At 35.3% G+C, this 23,709-nt stretch overlaps 1 protein-coding gene across 3 annotated transcripts in view; it reads right to left on the reverse strand.

Annotated features, from left to right (window-relative positions):
* The window catches only part of LOC112296524 (signal recognition particle subunit SRP54), a 77,635-nt gene that overhangs the window by 26,492 nt on the left and 27,434 nt on the right, over positions 1 to 23,709 (reverse strand). For 2 of the 3 annotated variants that reach the window (XM_045188094.3, XM_024551321.3), the window contains 8 exons: positions 23,241 to 23,389; positions 22,866 to 22,966; positions 22,307 to 22,393; positions 17,852 to 17,925; positions 17,306 to 17,414; positions 12,793 to 12,963; positions 10,193 to 10,288; positions 8,578 to 9,094 (listed from right to left, as the gene is read on the reverse strand). In XM_045188094.3, coding sequence (XP_045044029.1) covers positions 9,003 to 9,094; positions 10,193 to 10,288; positions 12,793 to 12,963; positions 17,306 to 17,414; positions 17,852 to 17,925; positions 22,307 to 22,393; positions 22,866 to 22,966; positions 23,241 to 23,389 — 879 coding nt within the window. In that variant the 3' untranslated portion in view covers positions 8,578 to 9,002. Of the gene's footprint in view, positions 1 to 8,577; positions 9,095 to 10,192; positions 10,289 to 12,792; positions 12,964 to 17,305; positions 17,415 to 17,851; positions 17,926 to 22,306; positions 22,394 to 22,865; positions 22,967 to 23,240; positions 23,390 to 23,709 lie in introns of those variants that run through there. The other variant, XM_053928230.2, reaches the window with a different exon arrangement.

The raw sequence follows: 23,709 nt of genomic DNA on the forward strand, positions 1-23,709 counted from the left end.
ACATGAAACGTAACAATATCCGTATAATAGGAATACCAGAAGGAGAAGAAGAAGAGCAAGGGATAGAAAACCTGTTTGAAAAAGTAATGATGGAAAATTTCCCTAATCTGAGGAGAGAGAAAGTCACCCAAATCCAGGAAACACAGAGAGTCCCAAGCAAGAGGAACCCAAAGAGACCCACTGCAAGACACATCATAATTAAAATGGCAAATTTCCAAGACAAAGAGAGGATCTTAAAGGCAGCAAGGGAGAAAAAGGAAGTAACATACAAGGGAGCCCCAATAAGGTTAGCAACTGACTTCTCAATGGAAACGCTCCAAGCCAGAAGAGAATGGCAAAAAATATTCCAAGTACTGAGAACCAGAGGCCTGCAACCAAGACTACTTTACCCAGCAAGGCTCTCAATCAAGATAGAAGACCAAATAAAGAGTTTCCCAGACAAAAAAAGTCTAAAGGAATACAGCTCCATCAAACCAGCTCTGCAAGAGATGCTAAAGGGACTGCTTTAAGGAAAGGAAGGAAAAGAGAAAGACAGAGGAACACAGGTAGGAAATAATGGCAATGAATAACTACCTATCGATAATAACCTTAAACGTAAATGGATTAAATGCTCCAATCAAAAGACATAGAACAGCTGAATGGATAAGAAAACATGACCCACACATATGCTGCCTACAAGAGACCCATCTCAGGACAAAAGACTTACACAGACTGAAAGTGAAGGGCTGGAAACAAATTTTCCAAGCAAATGGACAGGAAAAAAAAGCAGGGGTAGCAATACTCATATCTGACAAAATAGACTTCCAAAGAAGGGCCATAAAGAGAGACCCAGAAGGTCACTTCATAATACTCAAAGGAAGAATCCACCAAGAAGACATAAACATTGTAAATATATATGCACCCAACATAGGAGCACCCAAATACATAAAGAAAATATTGGAGGATTTCAAGAAAGATATTGACAGCAACACAATTATAGTAGGGGATTGTAACACCCCACTATCAAAAATGGACAGGTCTTCCAAACAAAAGATCAACAAAGATATTGTGTCACTTAACAATACCTTAGAGGAAATGGACTTAACTGATATATACAGAGCTTTTCATCCCAAAGAAGCAAAATACACGTTCTTTTCAAGTGTCCATGGAACTTTTTCAAAGATAGACCACATGATAGGACACAAAGCAAGCCTCAACAAATTCAAGAAAATTGAAATCATATCAAGCATCTTCTCGGACCACAAGGGTCTGAAACTAGAAACCAACGCCAAGGGTAAAAACCCAAAACACTCAAAAGCATGGAGACTGAATAGCATGCTATTAAACAATGAATGGGTCAAGAACGAGATTAGGGAAGAAATCAAAAACTTCCTGGAAACAAATGAAAACGAACTCACAACAACCCAAAACCTATGGGACACAGCAAAGGCAGTCCTGAGAGGGAAGTTCATAGCAATACAGGCCTACCTTAAGAAGTTAGAAACAGTTCAAACAAACAACCTAACCCTATGCCTACAAGAACTGGAGGAACAACAACAAAGACAGCCCAGAGCAAGCAGAAGGAAGGAAATAACCAAGATCAGAGCAGAATTAAATGACATAGAGACTAAAAGCACAATTGTAAGGATCAATGAATCCAGGAGCTGGTTCTTTGAAAAGATAAACAAAATCGACAAGCCTTTAAGTAGGCTCATCAAAAAGAAAAGAGAGAGGATCCAAATAAACAGAATTAGAAATGAAAGTGGAGAGATTACAACTGATACCACAGAAATACAAAGGATCGTAAGAAATTACTATGAAGACCTGTATGCTAAGAAATTTGAAAACCTAGATGAAATGGACACATTTCTAGAAAAATATAATCTTCCAAAACTGACTGAAGAAGAAGCAGAAAACCTGAACAGACCAATATCAGCAAAGGAAATTGAAGCAGTCATCAAGAAACTCCCATCACACAAAAGCCCTGGACCAGATGGTTTCACAGGAGATTTCTACAAAGCATTTAAGGAAGAACTAACCCCTATCCTTCACAGACTATTCGAAAAAATCCAAACTGATGGAAGACTCCCAAACTCTTTTTATGAAGCCAACATCATCCTAATCCCAAAACCAGATAAAGACACAACGAAGAAAGAAAACTTCAGGCCAATATCGCTGATGAACATAGTCACTAAAATCCTCAACAAAATATTAGCAAACCGCATCCAGCAATATATTAAAAAGATCATCCACCATGACCAAGTGGGATTCATCCCAGGGATGCAAGGATGGTACAATATTCGCAAATCAATAAACATAATACATCACATCAACAACAGCAAAGACAAAAATCACATGATCATATCAATAGATGCGGGAAAAGCATTTGATAAGATACAGCACCCATTTCTGATAAAAACACTCAGCAAAGTGGGAATAAAGGGAGCAGTCCTCAACATAATTAAGGCCATATATGAGAGACCTACAGCCAACATCACACTCAATGGACAAAAACTTAGAGCTTTCCCACTAAGATCAGGAACTAGACAAGGATGCCCTCTCTCACCACTCCTATTCAACATAGTATTGGAAGTCCTAGCCACAGCAATCAGACAAGAAAAAGCAATAAAAGGCATCCAAATTGGAAAGGAGGAAATGAAACTGTCACTGTTTGCAGACGACATGATAGTGTACATGGAAAACCCTATAGACTCCACTCAAAAACTACTCGACCTAATAAATGAATTTGGCAAAACAGCGGGATACAGAGTCAATACCCAGAAATCAAAGGCATTCCTGTACACCAGCAACGAAACTGCAGAAACAGAAATCAGGAAAAAAATCCCATTCGATATAGCAACAAGAAAAATAAAGTACCTAGGAATAAACCTAACCAAGGAGGTAAAAGACCTGTACTCAGAAAACTACACAACACTGAAGAAAGAAATTAAGGAAGATACAAACAAATGGAAGCATGTACCATGTTCATGGATTGGAAGAATCAACATTATCAAAATGGCCATACTACCCAAAGCAATTTATAGATTCAATGCAATCCCTATTAGAGTACCCATGACATATTTCACAGATATAGAACAAACATTGCAGAAATTCATATGGAACCATAAACGACCTCGAATAGCTGCAGCAATTTTGAGAAAGAAAAACAAAGCAGGAGGGATCACAATACCTGATATCAAACTGTATTACAAGGCCACTGTAATCAAAACAGCCTGGTACTGGCATAAAAACAGGCACATAGACCAATGGAACAGAATAGAGAGCCCAGAAATAAACTCAAGTCTATACGATCAATTAATATTTGACAAAGGAGGCAGGAGCATAAAATGGAGCAAAAACAGCCTCTTCAACAGATGGTGTTGGGAGATCTGGACAGCTACATGCAAAAAAATGAAACTCGATCACCAACTTACGCCATACACGAAAATAAACTCAAGATGGATAAAAGACTTAAATATAAGCCGTAACACCATAAAAGTCCTTGAGGAAAACATTGGCAGGAAAATCTCAGACATTCCACGCAGCAACATCCTCACAGACACATCCCCTAAAGCAATGGACATAAAGGAAAGAATAAACAAATGGGACCTCATCAAAATAAAAAGCTTCTGCATGGCTAAAGAAAACAGCACCAAATTACAAAGAGTACCAACAGTATGGGAAAACATATTTGCCAACGATACCTCAGACAAGGGCCTGATCTCAAAAATATATAAAGAACTCACTCGACTCCACTCCAGGAAGACAAACAACCCAATTAAAAAATGGGCAAAGGACTTGAACAGACACTTCTCCAAGGAAGACATACAGAGGGCCCAGAGACATATGAAAAGATGCTCAGCATCACTAGCCATCAGAGAGATGCAAATTAAAACCACAATGAGGTATCATCTCACACCAGTCAGAATGGCCAACATAAACAAATCCACAAACAAATGTTGGAGAGGATGTGGAGAAAAGGGAACCCTTGTGCACTGTTGGTGGGAATGCAGACTGGTGAGGCCACTGTGGAAAACAATATGGAATTTCCTCAGAAAACTAAAAATGGAACTGCCCTTTGACCCAGTAATTCCGCTGCTGGGATTATACCCTAAGAACACTGAAACACCCATCCAAAAGAATCTGTGCACCCCAATGTTCATAGCAGCACAATTTACAATAGCCAAGTACTGGAAGCAACCGAAGTGCCCATCAGCAAACGAGTGGATCCAAAAACTATGGTATATTTACACAATGGAATTCTACGCAGCAGAGAGAAAGAAGGAGCTTATACCCTTTGCAACAGCATGGATGAAACTGGAGAGCATTATGCTAAGTGAAATAAGCCAGGAAGTGAGGGACAAGTACCATATGATCTCACCTTTAACTGGAACATAAGCAATAGAAGAAAAAAGCAAACAAAATATAACCAGAGACATTGAAGTTAAGAACAATCTAACAATAGCCAGGGCGGGGGTGGGGGGTGGGGGCGGGGATAGTGGGAAGAGGGTATTACAGGAACTACTATAAAGGACACATGGACAAAACCAAGGGGGAGGGTGGAGAGGGGGGAGGGAGGTGGGTTCACCTGGGGTGGGGTAGAGGGATGGGGAGAAAAGGCATACAACTGTAATTGCATAACAATAAAAAAAAAAAAAATTACCTTTTACTCAGTATGCATGCATTACAGAAAAGAGGTCAATAGGGAGGGTTAGGGGTGGATTAGCAACTACTCACCACTGAGCACAAAAATTGTTACCCACCCCTAATGATAAATGGTGGGATAAAGTATAACAAAATTTCACATCGTATCAAAAACTACTTTACAAAAATAACAAGCCATAGACTACGTAACTGCTCTAGAAGTAAAATTTAAATATATTCCCCCAACACCTGATATAAATTCATTCCTGTTAACCCATGGTTCAAAAGCAAAGAAAGTATATATTAGGTTCAATCTTCATGTAATGGCTTAATCTTCAGAATGTTAATTGTAATTTAGAAAATGACTGTTTCTAATCCAATTAATGCTAGCAATGAAGAGAGTCATCTAGATTTGAGCTGTGATTATGGCCTTCTAGTTTTGTATATTACTTATTTGGTTTTATTAATAATTACTAAGTTTTGAGGAAGACCAAAACTTACTTACATTTAGTTATTTAGCTATGGTACTCATTAATATACATATATGGATATGTATATTTTATATACAACTATATATAAAGATTTTACTTATTTTTAGAGACAGGAGAAGGGAGGGAGAAAGAGAGGGAGAGAAACATTGATGTGTGGTTGCCTCTTGCACACCCCCAACCAGGGACTTGGCCCACAACCCAGGCATGCTCCCTGACTGGGAATCAAACTGGTAACCCTTTGGTTCACAGGCTGGCACTCCATCCACTGAGCCACACCAGCCAGGGCTGAAATCTCTTCCCTTTCAAAGGTGACTTTAGTTTTGGGAAAGGCCAGAAGTCACAGGTTGCCAAATATGGGCTGTAGGGGGGTCTAAGTCACCTGGGTGACTTAGTATTTCACCAAAAAACTCTGCACAAGACATGATGTGATGTGTAAGTGGGTGTTTATCATGATGAAGCTGCCAATCACCAGTGGTCCATAGCTGCGGCCTTCTGAATCATCTAAATAGTTTCCGTGGAGGAATGTTCAAGCTTAACACAAAAGTTGATGCAGATTTTGTTGCTCTACTCACTCATTTTTAATGTGATGGCCACACAGTACACATGCTCACTCAATGGCGTCTACTGCCCCCACTGACTAGTACAGCAAAGTCGTCACTGTTCACACATGCACATTCCAGTCCACCCTCCTTGGCTGCCAGGTTACATCAGTGTCGTGCAAACTGTCCTCATTATATTAACAATGGCTGGACTTTTTCTGGGCAGGCCTCGTACACAAAAATCAAATTGAAATTCCTTCACATTTATTTTAAATGCTTTGTTCCGTTTTTTTACTGAAACATTTGCTTATATGTACTAGAGCTACCTGTAAAAGACATTCACTCAATTTTATTTTATATTATGGTTTACTTTAAAAAAATTATTTATTTTTAGGGAGAGGGAAAGGGAGGGAGAAAGAGAGGAAGAGAAAGGTCGATGTGAGAAAAAAAAACATCCATTGGTTGTCTCTCACAGGCCCCCACTTGGGGACCTGGCCCACGACCCAGGCATGAGCCCTAACAAGGGCTCAAACTGGCTACCTTTCGGTTCACAGGCTGATGCCCAATCCACTGAGCCACACCAGCCAGGGTTATTATAGTTTACTTTTTAGACTCCCTACATTCACTCAAATAAGTATGAATATTGTATTTATTTCACCTACTTTAATATGCATGAAACTTTATTTATAGTAAATGTCCTGGTTTTGTTGCCTTCTGCATAGTAGTATTTGTTAATTATATTACATTTCTTTTTAGCTATGTGACATTATACTTCTATTTAAGGTTAATACTGAATATCAGAACTTAGGACTTCTCACATTATAATATACTGTATTTGAATAAAATAACAGTTTATGTAACACACTCTAAGATTACTTTTCCTATATAGTGAAAGGTACTTATTTTTTTCCAAAAAATTCCTCCATGAAACTGCAATGCATTGTACATGTGAGAGTGTGTCTTATATGACAACAAATAGAGTACTTCCTGGAGAACGCTGACATCAATCATATCACATTGTTAATTTGCCCTTTCTTGGTACTGTAGTTTGTTGTTAATTCATTTCTAAGTGTGTTTTTGTTTTATAGTTACATAAGCATTGTAAATTTAAGGAATTATATAACAATTTTATGTTTATACACATTTAAGTAACATTCTAATAAAAGTCAGGAAGAACCCATGTTGTATATTAGATGTACTAGTGGTCTAAGTTGGTAATATAACACATCAAAAAGCTAAGGAACCAATTTTAACAATAGCGAAAAATAAAAGAAAATTTGTTCAAATTATTAAAGAACTTAATTTTGGTACATAGTTCTTGTGCTATCAAAAATCAGTACCTTGATATAAATTGTGAGAACAGAAGGATAGCTTTTGTAACTAAAAATGCCTGGTTGAGGAATTAATGAAATCAGAATTTTAGATACCTTCTCCAATTCCCTCATTTTACAGAAAAGGAAAGAGAAATGGAAGCTAAGCTAGGTGTTCTAGACCTTTAGTTGTCCTTTGCCAACTGTTATTTTTGCTTCTAAAAAATGTAATTTGCATCAGACACAAGAATACTAAAAACAATGCCTGAAACCGTGAAGTTCGGCCAGTGTCTCATTTCCTTTTCCAGTGAAAATGCAAAAGTAGTACCCCGAAGACAGAAATCACAAAAATGCATGGCCAGAAAAGGCAGTATGCGTCAGTTTCATTAGACATGAACTTTGAGAACAATATTTGCTCTATTGTCAAATTTCTATAGCTGGATCTTGTGATGACATTTCTGCAGAAACAGGATATGTCATTGGGTATATAATGTTCTGTAGTAATATTCTAGTTTTTAGCTGGTAAAAATAATTTAGTGGGATATAAAATCTCTACCTAAGCAAGCCAAAAAATCAGTTGCATTCTTTGTGTAATTATTTTTTAAAAATACTTTGACTTGAGACCTTAAAACACTTGTCATAAAAAATACTATAAAAACTAGCTACTTCTTTCACTCCCTCCTACTACTATGTATCAATCCTTTGCTGAAGATCAGTTTATCCTAGTTCAAAATAGATTGCTACACCATATCTATTATCTTCTTGATGTCACTGATAAATAGGAATTACTTTTTTAGTATTTTAAAACAATTCCCTAACTTATTTAAGAGTCATTGTACTAAATGAACTGTGGAGAAATCCAAAGTAACCAACAACCAGATCAATCTTGTTATGGCCTCACTATTATTAATATATAACAGTGACAGCCTAATGTTTGCAGTTATTTTTCCCATTAGGAGATCTATACATTAGCTATTGTCATCAAAGTATATTAATTTATTCAAGCAAATTTTTGGTATGTAAGAAACAACAAAATTGGCTTTTCAAAACAATCAAATATTGCCATTAAGGCTTCAAAAATATGAGGTAAAAATGCAAATTATATATAAAACACTATATTGTGAATTATAACTAAATTCACAATTTCAATTTATTATTTTTTAATCCTCATCTAAGGATTTTTTTCCCACTGCTTTTCAGAGAAAAGAAGAGAGAGAGGGACAGAAACATTGATGTGAGAGAGGAACATCAACTGTTTGTTTCCCAAATAAGCCTGGACTGAGGAGCGGACCCGCAACTTAGGTGTGCGCTGTGACCAGGACTGTTACCCGCAACCCTTCAGTTATAGGGTGACACTCCTACCAACTGAGCCACACACACCAGGGCAAAATTTCAATTTAAATGGCAGAGCTAACATTTTCTATGGCAAAATTATCTTAATTATTCTAAGTTAAACATAAATTCCTTGTACTAATCGTTAAATTAGTCTACCATATTTCCCATTAATAGTATACTTCTAGGGATAGCTTTAAATGGCACAGAACTATTGGTTTTCTGTCTGCCTTTTAATTGATACACTGACAGATTTAAACCATAAAGAAAGTTAACAAACCCTTAACTTATAACGACTTTGAAGTTTATTTTACAGCGCTTTTATTAAGAAATAAATCATGTAACTACTGACCAGGACTGTTTACAAATGTAATGCTTGGCCTTTGAAACAATTAAAAATGTAAGTACTAAAATTTTACATCATGATTTGTTTAACTTAAGAATGTTATGATGGTAAAAACTGACAGAAGAAAATCTAAAGCAAAAATATGATTTCCACAAAAACCATATATTCCTCCCTTTTATCAAAGGGAAGGAGAAAAGAAGGAAGGAAGGAAGAATAAAGGGAAGAGGAAAAATGATGAGAAGAGAAAAAGGGCAAGACAGGCAAGAAAAATACTTTTATTCCCCATTTGCAAAAAGAGGAAACTCTGAGGTCTCAGCAATTAACGTAATCAACTGAGTCAGTTTATATTAAGGCATCTTCTTTACATATTATTGAATCCCATCATGCCTTTCATATTGCCAGCAGCACCCTGTTGAAACTGCCTCATCATTGACTGAAGTCCGGCCATACCACCTAGAGAGAGAGCAAAACCCGATAATTATTAAGGAGAACTTGAAACACTTGTTACTTTTGTCTCATAAGTACTTTAACTTCTAAAAATATACTGGGTTCTGAATGCAATTTGGTCATCAGCCTTAAAGAACACACCAATTCAAAATTGTTATATTCGCCAGTATCCTCATATAAATGAGATAATACCTGAAAAGATCTTAGAACAGTGCCTGTCACGCAGTAAGGATTCAATAAATCTATACAAAAAGTTCATCTTCTGGGAAGTCCAAAAGAGTTTTATTGTAAATCGTAATCAATTTGGGAGGGAAGGGAGTTATTTCATGGGACTCACAGAAAGAGTTAACTGTTTATTGAACATCTACCATATGCCCAGAACTGAACCAAATGCTTTAACATGTATTAGCTCATTTAATTGCCATAATTTCCTGATGAGATATTATTAGTGATTTTAAAGAAGGGGTAAATAAGGTTCAGAAAGTATAAAGAACTTTTTATAGGCTACATAGTAAAAGTGGAATTGGGTTTCAAAATCCTTATGTAATTTCAAAGGCTCATCACTGAAAAAAATCCATGTTCTAAACCAGGACAAAGGTCACCAGAATAAGCATTAACCAAAGATGATTAAATAACTTGCTCAAAATTCACACAGAGGGCAGCAGACAAGTGAATGAAACCTCAGTTTATATAGCACTATTACAACAATTCAACTTAGAATTCAGATGGCTATTTCCTTCAAATCACACATCTGTTGAACAGATTTTCATAATCTCTCAACAGAAGGCTTTTCATAACTCAACTGTTATAGCCCTGGTCAGTGTTGCTCAGCTGGTTGGAGCATTGTCCCAAAACCAAAAGGTTGAGGGTTTGATTCCTGGTCAGAGAACATACCTAGGTTGTAGGTCCTATCCTGGTCTGGATGCATATGGGAGGCAATCTATACTTCTATTTTGCATCGATGTTCCTCTCCCTCCCTCTCTCCCATCCCCTCCCTCTAAAAGTAATGAAAAAAATGTCCTCGCCTGAGGATTAAAAAAATAAACAAAAAAACTCAACCCTTATAAACTGTGCATTAGCAACTGACAACAACTTTGTATTTACCCATGTGATGAAGAACTCGTGGATCCATCATTTTGGCCATTTGTTGATTCAATTTTGCCATCTGTGACTGGCTCACATTCTTAGACATGTCACCACCTAAAAATAAAAAAACGTTTGAGTCACAATAGAATGTAATACAATCAGGGTATTACAGAAAGTTTAATAAATTGAGTAAATAAAAAGGAAAAAAAATCACCTATAATCTTATCATTATAACACAATTATTTCTATTTGTACATATTCTCTTCTAATCTTTATCTCAATTACATATATACTTTTGAGAAAGTATACATAAAATTCTTTATTAAGGAAAATTTAAGGGACTTTCTTCAGGGCTAAGATTTTTCTTAATACTTTTAGCTATACCTGTGAATGAGCCACTATAAGCAAAACTGGATCCAGAGGCCATTAATGTAAGCTATAACAACACTTTTTTAAAGACTACTATGGGGAAGTGCCAAACAAAAAACTGTGTTTATTGATATGGATTAATTAGGAAAGAGCCTGGATTGCTGATAAACGAATATGAAAGGAATGAGTCTGAGAGAACTTGAAAATTTGTACATATCTAAGAAATTATTCAAAGTAACAGAAAGCTTCAGAGAATAGTAAGACAAATAATCCAACTCCATTTATCAATCAATTTCCACACACTTAATTAAAACTCCACAGTAAAGAAAGCAGCCAATGACAGAGACATACTCTGGGGTAGAACAGGTAAGAGCTTTCCTTTAGAGAATAGCTGCTATGATTAAGGAGGCAGCAAAAGACATCAATTCAACAGCAATGAATAAATAAAATGGTTCAACAAAATTATTTCAAAGGAACATTAATTCTGGTACCTCTCAGGAGCATTTAGGAAAATGAAAACCAAAGCTGCCTCTGATTCTCTGATCAAAGCTGGCTAATCTGAATAATTATATGAACTAAGAACTATGAATAAAAGAGATTTTTTTAATACAACATAATAAAATCTGTGAAAAATAATTAAACCTGGGTAAGATGTGAACTGTATGTTCCCTGGTGATTAATCATGAGTTTGTTTCTGAGGATTTAAAACTTACACAAGATATTAACAGTTGGGCATGACAAGGATATGCCCCATATCCAATGGCCATTTCATCTGGGTTGTGCCTTTATTGAGTAATCAATGCTTAGGTAATATCTGATTGAAGGGTCTGCAACAGTTCTACCAAGAACAGTCAGGGTCATTTGGGAAAGATGTTAAACTACACATATTTATTAATCATCATCAGAAACAGCATGTGATGTTAGGATTTATAATCAATTTTAAATATGCCTGTCTAACTTTTTTCCCTTGTCGCAAAAGAGAAATGAGGATATAGCAAGCAAGGAAAGTAAGAAAAATGTCAAAGTCAAAAGGTGATAATAACTTCTATAAACACTCATTTTTTAAGACAGCTATTCCGTGATACTATTCATATTTAGTGTGGACCTAATTGTTATTTTTTTAAACAATAATTCAGTTTAATAGTGTTTATAATATAGAAAAAATTAAAAGAGGGCTGGGACAGTTGATTAGCTTTTTGGAAAAACAAGCTAATTTTTTAACCTTACATAATTCAGGGCAAAATAAATTTTGGATGGAATAAAAAGCAAAACCTAGAATTTAAATAAAACCAAAATGAGTAAAAGAAAATATAGATGACTACTTTTGTAGCAACATGGAAAAACTTTTATAAGCATAAATCAAAGAAAATGATAAACAGACATGACTATACTAAAAATAAAAAACTTCATTAAAAATATTTTTTAAAAAAGACAAATGAAAAACTGGGAAAAACTATTTGCAGATATAAACCAAGGATTATAAAGAGTTAATACAAAGCAATAACGGAAAAAAATGAAATAAGTAAACAGGGAACCTAAGAAGTGATTCACAAAGAAAATTCAAACCAGCAAATGCACAAGCGTATCAAATTTGATTAGTAATCTAAAAATCACATATTGAAAAACATTTACCCATTAAATTGGAAATATTAAATTTTACATTTATTTAGCATCTACTATGTTTCTGATCTCACAGACAAAATCCCTAGCCTCATGGAAGATGGCACAGAAACTGACGCAAGAACTGGTACTGATAGAGAAGCAGAGGAATCAGCCTAAATATCCAACAAAGAAGCACTGCGTTAAACAAAAGATACACGCTCAACTGCTATAGTATTCAGTGGTTAAAAGTTATATTTTGAAGACTATTTGACAATATGGAAAATAGTCACAATATATCAGAAGAAAACACAAGTTAAATAAAAAAATTTTTGCAATAGGATCCATGAGATTTTCTGGGGAGTAAAGGTAATGGGTTTAAAATTTTTTTTTTCTTATATTCTCCATATACTTAAATATATATTGGATCTTCAAAAAATGAAGTTTGTTTTTTAAAGTATCAGGGTTTATTACCTTGAATATAAAAACAGATAAATCAGAGATCTCATTATGAATCATTATGTTATAATTTCATTATAACATGAAATTCAATAATATATTTTCTAATACTGGCAGTATTCCTGGTTTTAATTTTTAGTTTTTCAACTTTCTTTCAGTGTGTTAACTAATGATCAGCTTATTTTTCTTACCTTTGAAAAGTCCTTTGATACCTCCCATCTTTTTTACCATCTGTGCAAATTTGGTATATTGTGTCAAAAGTTCCTGAACATCTCTGGTTGACACACCCGATCCTCTTGCTACTCTTTGAATTCTTCCTGGTTGCTTACTAAAAACCTTGGCACCATCCGTACTGTCAAGTTCTGCAGGCAAGGGTCAATTACTTTCATTTACACACAGTTAACATTCATTATCAAAGCAGTTATGTGCAAATATCTTTCTTACACACATAAAACAAATATAACTGTCAAACCACCACCAGATTTAATAACTGTTATAACCTGTTTGCCTGATTTTTATTTATTTATTTTTTGGCCTGATTTTTAAAAGTTAAACACAGAATACATTCAAAAGAATATTCATAACATTCATAAGCTAGGGAAAAACACACATACTTTACCCTACTGTTTAAGTAAAATAGAACCTTCTGAAAACCTCTGAGACCCATGTCCACCCTCCCTTTCTATATCTCATACCTAACTGCTCCTCAGAGCAGGTACCAGAGCTGAAAGGTACACTGTAAAAAAGTGCTCACCTTATCTCTAAATGCTATTAATCTATAAATCATGAGTTTAGGCATATAAGCAAACAGAAATAGGTAGTTCTACCTATAATCAATAGAATAATTGTTATATTTCCTATAATCAAGTAATTACTACTAGCATTTTAATCCTTTCTCTAACATAAAGAATAAATTAATTCGCTTCAGTGTTTTGACAACTCTTAGAATATGAGGTGCGTCCTCCTGGTGTTAACTGCATACATCTCTGAAATGAGATGGCCTTTGGTCAAAATTTGTATTATATCTGCATGCTCTCTATAACATCCCCCAACAAGTGCTCATCTAGCCTCGTCACTAATATCCCCAGGAGAGAAGACCCACCATCTAAAATAAGGCAATCTTTGCCATTCTATTTTATCTGTAATTATAGAAAATCTTTTCACATATTAAAATGAAATAGCTACTTCTTCCTATTTGTATAAATATCTCCTTTCCACACACAAAGAATAAGGTTTTCAAATATTTGAGAGGCACGTCACCTATGAATTTTCTAGGTGACAAATATATCCAAGTCTTTTGACTGTTTCTCTTATAATAGGGTTTAGAATCTCATTTATCATCCTGATTTTTATAAATACAACTTTTAATTTGTTTATGCCCTCTTAACTTACTGTTTAGAATGAACTGAAATCCAGGTGAAGTTTGATTACCAATACAATACAAATAAAGATTAAATTGTCTCATAAGAAGCTTATAGTCCATTAAAACCTGTAAATCCATTTCATAAATGTAGCTTTTAAGCCACATCTTCACTATAAAATATTTAGGAAATGTGTGTCATGTTCCTTTCAAGAGCTCACATAAGGTGAGACAAAAAAAGAGAAGCTACTACCAACACATCACGGTAAGCAATACGACAGAGTTAAGCAAATAGCAGAAGGAGACATAATGTAAAGAAAGGAAGTCAGGAAAGGCTCCCTGTGGTAGTTTCTGAGTAGTCCTGAAGGACAAGTATGAGTTAAATACAGAAGAGAAAGGAGCAAGGGACATTCTAGGAAGTAGAATGTGGCTTCCTAGAGTAATAATTGTGTGTAGAGGGAACCAAGCACGGGTAAGAGCTGAGATTTAAGAAGGTGCAGAAGTTGGTAAGGATAAGGTTATAACAGAACTTATATGCCATGCCAGGCTTGGGAGTTTAGAATTCATCATAAAGACAGTAAGCCATTGAAAGATTTTGACCCCAGCACTATTATATTTAGAAAGACCATTCTTGTGGCAGTGAGGAAGATTGAAAAAAAGAAAGGAAAATGTAAAGAGGCTACTGTAGCAAATCCAGGTAAGAAATGATGAATGTATGGAATAATGCAAGGGATATAGAGGCAAAGAGAACAGGGAATATATGAGAAGTATTTAGGAAGTAGAACTCACTAAAATCTGAAGTGATGTTTAGGTTTCTGTATTCCACTTGAAATAGTAAAACATGGATACAAAACATGTGATAAGTTAAATGTGTATATTGTAATACCTAGAGCAACCACTAAGAAAACTATTCAGAGATACCCTCGAAAACACCATAGGTACATAAAAGTGTTCAAGTAACTCACAGGCAAGTAAAAAAGAGAAAGCAGAAGAACAAAATCAGAGGGAACAAACAGAATAATAAAATGGCAGAACTAAGTCCTAATGTATGATTAATATGTCAGTTAAAAGAGATTATCAGAATGTATTAAAAGAAAACACAACCCAATTACATGCTGTTGACTTGAAACTCACTTCAAATATGATATAGATAGGTTAAAAGTGAAAGAATGGAAAAAATACATAATGCAAAAAAAACTAAGTAGAAGAAAGCTGAAGTGGTTGTATTAACATCAAGGTAGGTCAGGAACAAAGGGGGACATCACATTCATAATGCTGAAGGGTCAATTCACCAAGATGGCATACCAATTCTAAATGTGCATGCACCCAACAAAAAAGCTTCAAAATACGTAAAGCAAAACTGACACCACTGAAAAGAGAAAAGTTAGGCACTTCAATACTTCATCTCCACAATCACAAGAACCACTAGATAGAAAATCAGCAAGGATATAAATCTAAGTTGGCCCCAGTTTCTAGTTTGGGTGACTGAGTAGATAGATGGAAGTATCACTCACCAAGGGAGAAGCACTACATTTTGGATTTGATATGTCTCAGAAAACTTCCAAACATGAAAACAGAGATGTCCGCCCACCATTTAATGAGTGCCTAGAGAGAAGGTGATCCAGAGTGTGGACTCTTGAGCCAGAATAATTGAGTTTGAAGACCAGCCTCTCAAGTCTTTAGCTAGTGAGGAAATTACTTGAGGAAATTACTCAACTCCCCTGTATCTGAGTTTCCTAGTCTGTAAAAGCTAGATAACAATGGATTTTGACCCTAGAATTGTCCCTTAATAGTTGTGAAAATTAAGTGGATTAATATATGTTAAGTGCTAAGGACAGTGCCTTGGACAGAGTAAGTATTCTAGATATGGCTGCAATTATTAATTCTATCTGCAAAACTTTTTGCAGTGTTAAAGATACAGAGATAAGAAAAATGCAATCTTATTTAAGTTACTATGAAAGCCTAGAGCTCAAAGAAAGAGATAGAGACTACAAGAAATGAACAACCAATTAGGTAGTAGACAAAGCATAGATGTGGGAAATAAAAGAAAATTAAAAATGAGAAGAATAGTAAGAAACACTACCTGAGGACAAAACTCTGTGGCATATAATCACTTAAGAGGTGGACCGAGAAAGACACCAGTGAAAGAGTGAGTTAACAAGAAAGGTAAGGGTTAAAGTGGGAGATGGTATAATAAAAGCGAAGAAAAAAAGGTGATTAGCAGCCAATGTTGTCAAGGTCAAGAAAGAGACTGAAAAGCATCCATTGGAGTAGACCAGCAGAAGGTTACTGGAGATCTTTGTACAGTCTATTTCAGAGTAATGGTGGGGGCAGAGGTCAGATTTCAGTAGTTCAAGACTAATACAAACTATTCTTTTAAGAAGCTTGAGTGAAAAGAGACATAGAGTAAAAGCATGAGGGAGAAGTAAAACCCAGAAAATGTGAATGGGGAAAATATGCTGATGGGGAAAATAAGTCAATAGGTATAGAGAGACTGGAGATACAGGAAAGAATTTTATTGATGTAGGGAGGTCCTTGAAAAAGCTTGAAAAACAGTTTGTGGCTGTCACAATCTTACAGGTAAGTTAGCCAAATAGAGAAAGAATCCAGTGCCCAAAGCCTGTACTCCTTTATAAATGAAGCCAGGTTAAGTGGTAGAGTAGAAGGCCTTGAAAAAAAACCAAAAAAGAAGATATGTTTGGTGGAAAAAAAATAAACAAAAAAGAAGATATGTTTGGTGTACGTGCTGTAGTGCATCAGAAAGGATGCTTAAAAACAAGTAAAAAGAGAAAGGGGTCATGGAACTAGAAATGCTAATGGAACGAGGACCTGAAAATAAAAGGTCTGAAGCACAGAAGGCAGTGATAATAAAGGATTAGAGAGACAGAGTGATGTACTTCATGTGAGAAGAATGAAAAATGAACAATCAGTTTCAGAGCAAAATAAGTTGGCAAACATTGTTTAAAGTACCTTTCACAAATCCCATTTCATGTTAGCACATTAGAAATGCGAGGAGACTTATAATAAATAAACTTATTAGTTTATTTTTCACTCAGCATTCCACCAAATTTATTTGATTACAGAACTCCCCTTTTAAGTTCTTTCTACCAACATCACGAAACACGAGTGTTCATTCCACTGAACGCATTTGGGGAAGCACTGCACTGTAACTTTCTCTCAAAGATGCCCATCTTTAATCATTAACCTATGAGGAAGAGCTTTCAAACAAATACAAATGTACCTAACAAAAATCTTGCAGTTTAAATTTTCCCCCATCTTGTCCACAAGAATACAGTGAAACTCTCAACTTGCTGATATTCAGAACAAGTAATCTACCATCTTACCTTGATCATTCATACTATCCATTATCGTCATTAATTTCTTTAGCCTTGCCATTGACTCCTGTTCATTTCCTTTGCTCATAAAATCTGTTCCAAAACCAGGAATCATACCCTAAAACAGATATGTTTAAATATAAAATCAGTAATATCTTGAGATTAATTGTTCAGAATGTTGACATTTAATTAGTGGCTTTAATAATTGACATGAATTTTTCTTTTTTCTATTTTATTTATTTGTTTTTAGAGAGTGGAGAAGGGAGGGAGAGAAACATCGACACGAGAGAAACAACGATTGGTTGCCTCCTGTACACACCTTGACCGGGGACTAAGCCCGCAGCTCAGGCACGTGCCCTGGTTGGGGATCGAACCAGAGACTTTCCTTTGCAAGATGACACCCAACCAACTGAGCCACGGTCAGGGCTTGACATTAAGTTTTTAAAGTATATATTTTTACCCAGTTACTAAAAATAATTAAAGCTAGTTCATCTGTTCTTAGAAATTTTAATGAAAAACAAAAGAAGTTAGAAAAAACTTTTTAGGATAACTGACCAAGATTTGACTGAAGGGGCCCATTTTCATGATATTTTGAAATTGTTCATACATGTCTCGCAACGTAAACTGACCTGAAATACAATATATATGAGTCATATATATTAGAGAATATACATTTCACTTAATAAAACTAATCTTTTCCTTAATCATGGGTTCACCTGGAAGCACATTTACACAGTATCCGATCAATAAATATTTACTGAGCTATGTGTAAGTTACTACATGTAAGTTACTATGTGTAAGATCATAGGATGCAGTGGAGAATATACAGATAGACAGATCCTATCCTAGAGAAGCTTACATTCTATCAGAGAAAATGGAATAAACATACAAGAAACTTGAAAACATGGCAGACAAACTACACAAAGTAGGATGACTAAACTTAAAAAGCCTGACAATACCAAAACTTAAAGAAGATGTGGAGCCTACAGCAATCTTGAGAAAGAAGAACCAAGTTGGAGGAATCACACTACCTGATATCAAATTCTACTACAAGGCCACAGTAATCAAAACAGCACGGTACTGGCATCAATACAGACATACAGATCAACAGAACAGAACAGAGAGCCCAGAAATAACCCCATGCCTTTATGGTCAATTAATATTTCAAAAAGGAGGCAAGAACATATAATAAGGCAACAGTCTATTCAATAAATGGTGTTGAAAAAAATAGGTAAATACATGCAAAAAATGAATACACAAGAATAAACGCAAAATGGATTAGAGACTTAAATTTGGACTGTAAGCCACAAAAAAACTAGAAGAAAACATTGGCAGTAAAATCTCAGACATTTCTTGTAGCAATATTTTTTGATATATCTCCTTGGACAAGAGAAACAACAAAAAATAAACAAATAGGACTACATCACACTAAAAAGTTTTTGCTCAGCAGAGGAAACCAAAACAAAATGAAAAAACAACCCACAGAATGGGAGAACATATTCACTGATACATCTGATAAGGGGTTAATTTCAAAAATTTATAAAAGACTTACATAACTCAACATCAAAAAACAAAAAAATCTAATTTAAAAAAAATGGGCAAAGGACCTGAATAGACACTTCTCCAACAAGGAGATACAGATGGGCAACAGACATATGAAAAGATGCTCAACATCACTAATCATGAGAAATGCAAATTAAAACCACACTGAGGTATCACCTCACACCTATCAGAATGGTATCATCAATAAATCAACAAACAACAAGTGCTGGCAAGGATGTGGAGAAAGGGGAACCCTCGTGCACTATTGGTAGGAATGCAGACTGATGCAGCCATTGGGGAGAGCAGTATGGAATTTCCCCCCAAAATTAAAAATGGAACTGCCTATGACTCAGTGATTCCACTTATGGGGATAAATTTGAAGAAACCCAAAACACTGATTTGAAAGAATACACGCACCCCTATTTTCACCACAGGGCTACTTACAATAGCCAAGATATGGAAGCAGCCCAAACGCCCATTAGATGAGTGAATAAAAATGCTGTGGTACATTTACACAATAGAATACTACTCAGCTGTAAAAATGAAGGAAATCTTATCTTTTGCAACAGCATAGACGGACCTGGAGAGTATTATGCTAAGTGAAATAAGCCAGTCAGAGAAAGACAAGTACCATATAATTTCACTTACATGTGGAACTTCATGAACAAAACAGACAAACAAACAAAAAAGATGTGGAACAAGCAGAACTTTCATATATTGCTGGTGAGAATGTAAAATGGCAAATACTTTAGATAATTATTTGGAGTTTCTTAAACAGCTTAGAAGTCCATAAACTAGAAATGGGTAGACTGTGGATGACATATACTCAGCAATAAAAGAACAGGCTACAAGTACATACAACTACATGAATTAATACAAAATTAGTATCCTGAGTCAAAGAAATAAGATAGGAAAAAAAAAGGACGTACTCTAGGATTCCTATAATATGGTTTACTGGGAAGGGGAATAAACTTTCTAGAGTAATTGAAATGTTGTTTCATGATGGAGTATGGATTATTGAACATTTGTCAAAAGTGATGAAATAATATTCTTACAACCAGAGCATTTAATCACATGCAACTTAACTTCAACTAAAAAACTGAACTAACAAGACAAAGGAGAAAAAGTGCTTTCTGTTTATGTCCTAAAGATACAAATGGAAAAGGTGTTTGGTTTTAGGCATTCTGAATTTGAAGTGACAGTACAATACCTTAAAAAGAAATATTATAGCACACAGCTAAAAATGCAGAATTAAATAGTGGAAGAGAAGGTTAGGGCTGAAATACTTACTTGGACATTATACAAATGTGAGAATACAGGAAATATTGAAGCTGTGATAGTATAGGAAATCTATTGTCTTGGTACCCAAGTGAAGAGTTTGAAAACAGAAAAGGCAGATAACACTGTTAAATATTGGGAACCAAGGAAAAAGAAAGGTCACTACGTTTGCAAATTAGAAGGCCCTTGGTGACCTCAGAGTTGAATAGAATATTAAGAGTAGAAGCAAAATACGGAGAGACATAAGGAATGACCCAGGGGTCAGAAAGCAGACTTACAAGGAATATATTATCCAGTTTTGTGTGGTAGCGAACGTAGTGGTAGGGCTAGTCAGACAGTGGAAAGCAGGGAAAAAGATTCAGGCAATAAAGGATAGATTAATTCACTCAACAAATATTTACTAAAGATCTACTGAGTGCCAGAAACTGGGCTAGGTACTGTGCACATAAAAGACAAAAAAACAGAACTGTGAAACCTCCCTTCTCTTCAAGCAGGGAAGACAGACATCAACTAATTGGGGTGAATAATACAACAATTACAGAATGCAATGGAAATAAAGAGCAAAGGGTTCTTCTTAGCCTAGGAAGCAGGTAAAATGTCCCTGTAAGACCTCTAGGGTGAGACCTGAAGTGTGAGTACGAGTTAGGCAGTTTGGCTGAGGAGAGGAGGGTAGAAGTAGAAAGAAGAGAGATACCTGTCTAATAGGCAACGTGCAAGGGCAAAGTCCCAGAGCTGAGATAGTAATATACCTTTGAGAAACTAAGAGAAACTCAGCCTGACTAGCACATGGAATGCTAAGAACCAGGTCAAAACATGACATGGAAGATGTGAGCTAGATGGCAGTCATTTAAACATTCACAGAGCAATGGGAAGCTGCTGAAAAGATTTTAAGAAAGGCAGTAATGAAATCAGATTTGCATTCTGAAAGACCAGTTTGGCTGCAGTATAAAAAAATTGTCTCACGGAAGAGTACAAGAGGCTAGAAGATGTTAAAAGACTTAGAATAAACAATCCAGGCAAGAGATGAACTTGCGCAGATGCAGAGCAGCTAGAGAGAACGTGATGGAATGGAGATAATTAGGAGGTAGAATCAATCATTAGGACTAACCGAATGATGGGAAAAGGGGTAGACAGAATGAGGAAGAGATCAGAGTCAATGACAACATCCAAGTTTATGACAGGCAAAAAGACAAATGTTACCATTCACTGATGATGACAATGGAGTGGGATGGGAGGGTAAGGACATGTTGAATTTGAGCTACCTATAACACAAGCAAAAATGGTCTAGCAAACATAAGTATGAGGTGTAGAGAAAGAAGATGGCCTAAAATGATCCCTGAAAAACACCAATATTAAAGACAGAGGTAAATGCCTAAGTACCTAACAAGGTGAGTTAGGAGGAGCAAAAAGGCAATGATAGCATGTGACCATGGAAATTAAGAGTGATACCGTTTTGAGAAAAACTAAACTGATCAATAATACACATTGAATGTCTGATGTGCTGGACATTTACATACATCAGATAACTTAATCTTTGTAACTCTATGAAGAAGATACTTAGTATGATCTACTTTTTATAGATATGGAAATTGAAGTTAAGTAATTTAAAATAGTTATATGTTAGATTTAAGAACCTGAGCTCTTACTCACAATGATATACTTCTCTATTTCAACGTGGAGTGAAGAAAATATGCTTGTGTATTTAATTTCATTTTTTTAAATTGTTTTTATTGTTGATTCTATTACAGATATCCCCCATTTCCTCACACTTTGCCCACCTGCACCCAGCCCTGCCCCCCCCTCCCTTGGCCTTCACCACACTATTGTCTATATCCATGGGCTATGCATATCTTTTCTTTTTACATATTTTATCATATACACATAATTTGTAAGTAAACAGATTAAAAGAGTGTTTTAACTTTTAACCTGTTTTACTTCAAGGAACCGAATGAAAGTCTCAATTTAACTTTAAGGAAATTTGATTACAAGAAAAAACATAAAACATAATTTCATAATTGCTCAGATGCCTGATATTTAAAATGATTTGCATATAAATTATTGAAAAATAAACATCTGAGGAATTGACTTTCATAATAGATTTATCATTTCAAACAAAAATAAGACTAGCTTTATTAATATGAAAATAAGAGAAGACATCTGAGATTAAATGCTTTTGGCTACTCATTATACCATGCTTCAACTTCTCTATAAGTGCTTCATTGTCATCCAACTTCAACTCGTTGACTTTATCTATCAGTCCTTCAATGTCACCCATACCTGTAATATCCAAAAAAGTAGAATTAACAATAGTACACCTTGCTTTACATTACACAAAACGCATGCACATACATAATAACCCTGTGAGATAGGCTCTGTTATTTCTATTTCACTTTATAGGTCAGAAAACAAGCTAAGAGAGGTGAAGTGACAAAGCCCAGGGTTTAATTCCATATTCCATGCTCTCTATAACACCTGGAGACACTACAGAAGTTTTACTGCCATTACTACTGTTATTACTACAACCACGTATTTTTGTATTGTGCTCTAGAACTTTTCCAAAGAACTTGCCATCTAATAACTCATGTTACCACTCTAATCATCATCCCTATTTGACAAGTGAGGAAGATAAATCATGGAAGGAAATGATTTTCCTGAACTAGTTAGTGAGAGGGCAGGATTACAACCCTAACCTGTCCTAAAGATCCACACTGTTTCTTGGAGATTTGTGGTATCCCCCCAGCATACATACCAAGAAGTTTGCTAATGAAAGGCTGTGTTTTGAAAGGTTCAAAGTCATCTATATGTTCCCCTGTACCAATGAAAATAATTGGACTTTTTGTGGCAGCAACTCTGCAAAAAGAAAACATAAAAGGAAAACAAATTTCTCACTTCTTTCAAAGCTAACTAGACAAAGGTACATAGGTCAAGTTTCTGTTAATTTGTTAAACAGAACTATATATCAGAGCAACTTCAAAATTTTGTTTCTATTTAAACATCTTTTATAGATCATCCAACATCAGAACATATTTTAAATGATCAATAAGAAAGCCATAAACACACACACACACACACACACACACTGTATAAGCTTAAGATATAGGACAAGAGTATCAACGATACTTACGCACTGAGTGCACCACCTCCTTTTGCATGGCCATCAAGTTTTGTCACTATTACTGAGGCTACATCTACTTTATCTTTAAAAGCCTTGGCCTGGGCTTCACAAGCCTGCCCAATGGAGGCATCCATCACATAAACAATGTTATCAGGTTGCTAGAAAATTTAAATAGAAAGTATACATATTTTTACTGACCTTCAGCAATTTCATCATTAGAAGCTATGTAAAGTATTTATTATAAATAATTACTCATTCAATCAACAAATATTTATTGAGGGAGTACTATGTATTAGGCACATTTATATCTTTGTCTTAGGACCTAAGACAAAGAAATGAATAAGAAAATCCTTCTCCTCATCGGACTTACATTCTAGCCAGAGGAAGCTGATAATAAATAGACAAACATTTCAAGTATACAAAACAATTAAAATGGGATAAAGAGTATCAGTTTTGAGGTGTGGAAGACTTCTTTAGT

The sequence above is a fragment of the Desmodus rotundus genome, chromosome 7, assembly GCF_022682495.2.
Source record: "Desmodus rotundus isolate HL8 chromosome 7, HLdesRot8A.1, whole genome shotgun sequence".
NCBI classification, from domain to species: Eukaryota; Metazoa; Chordata; class Mammalia; order Chiroptera; family Phyllostomidae; genus Desmodus; species Desmodus rotundus.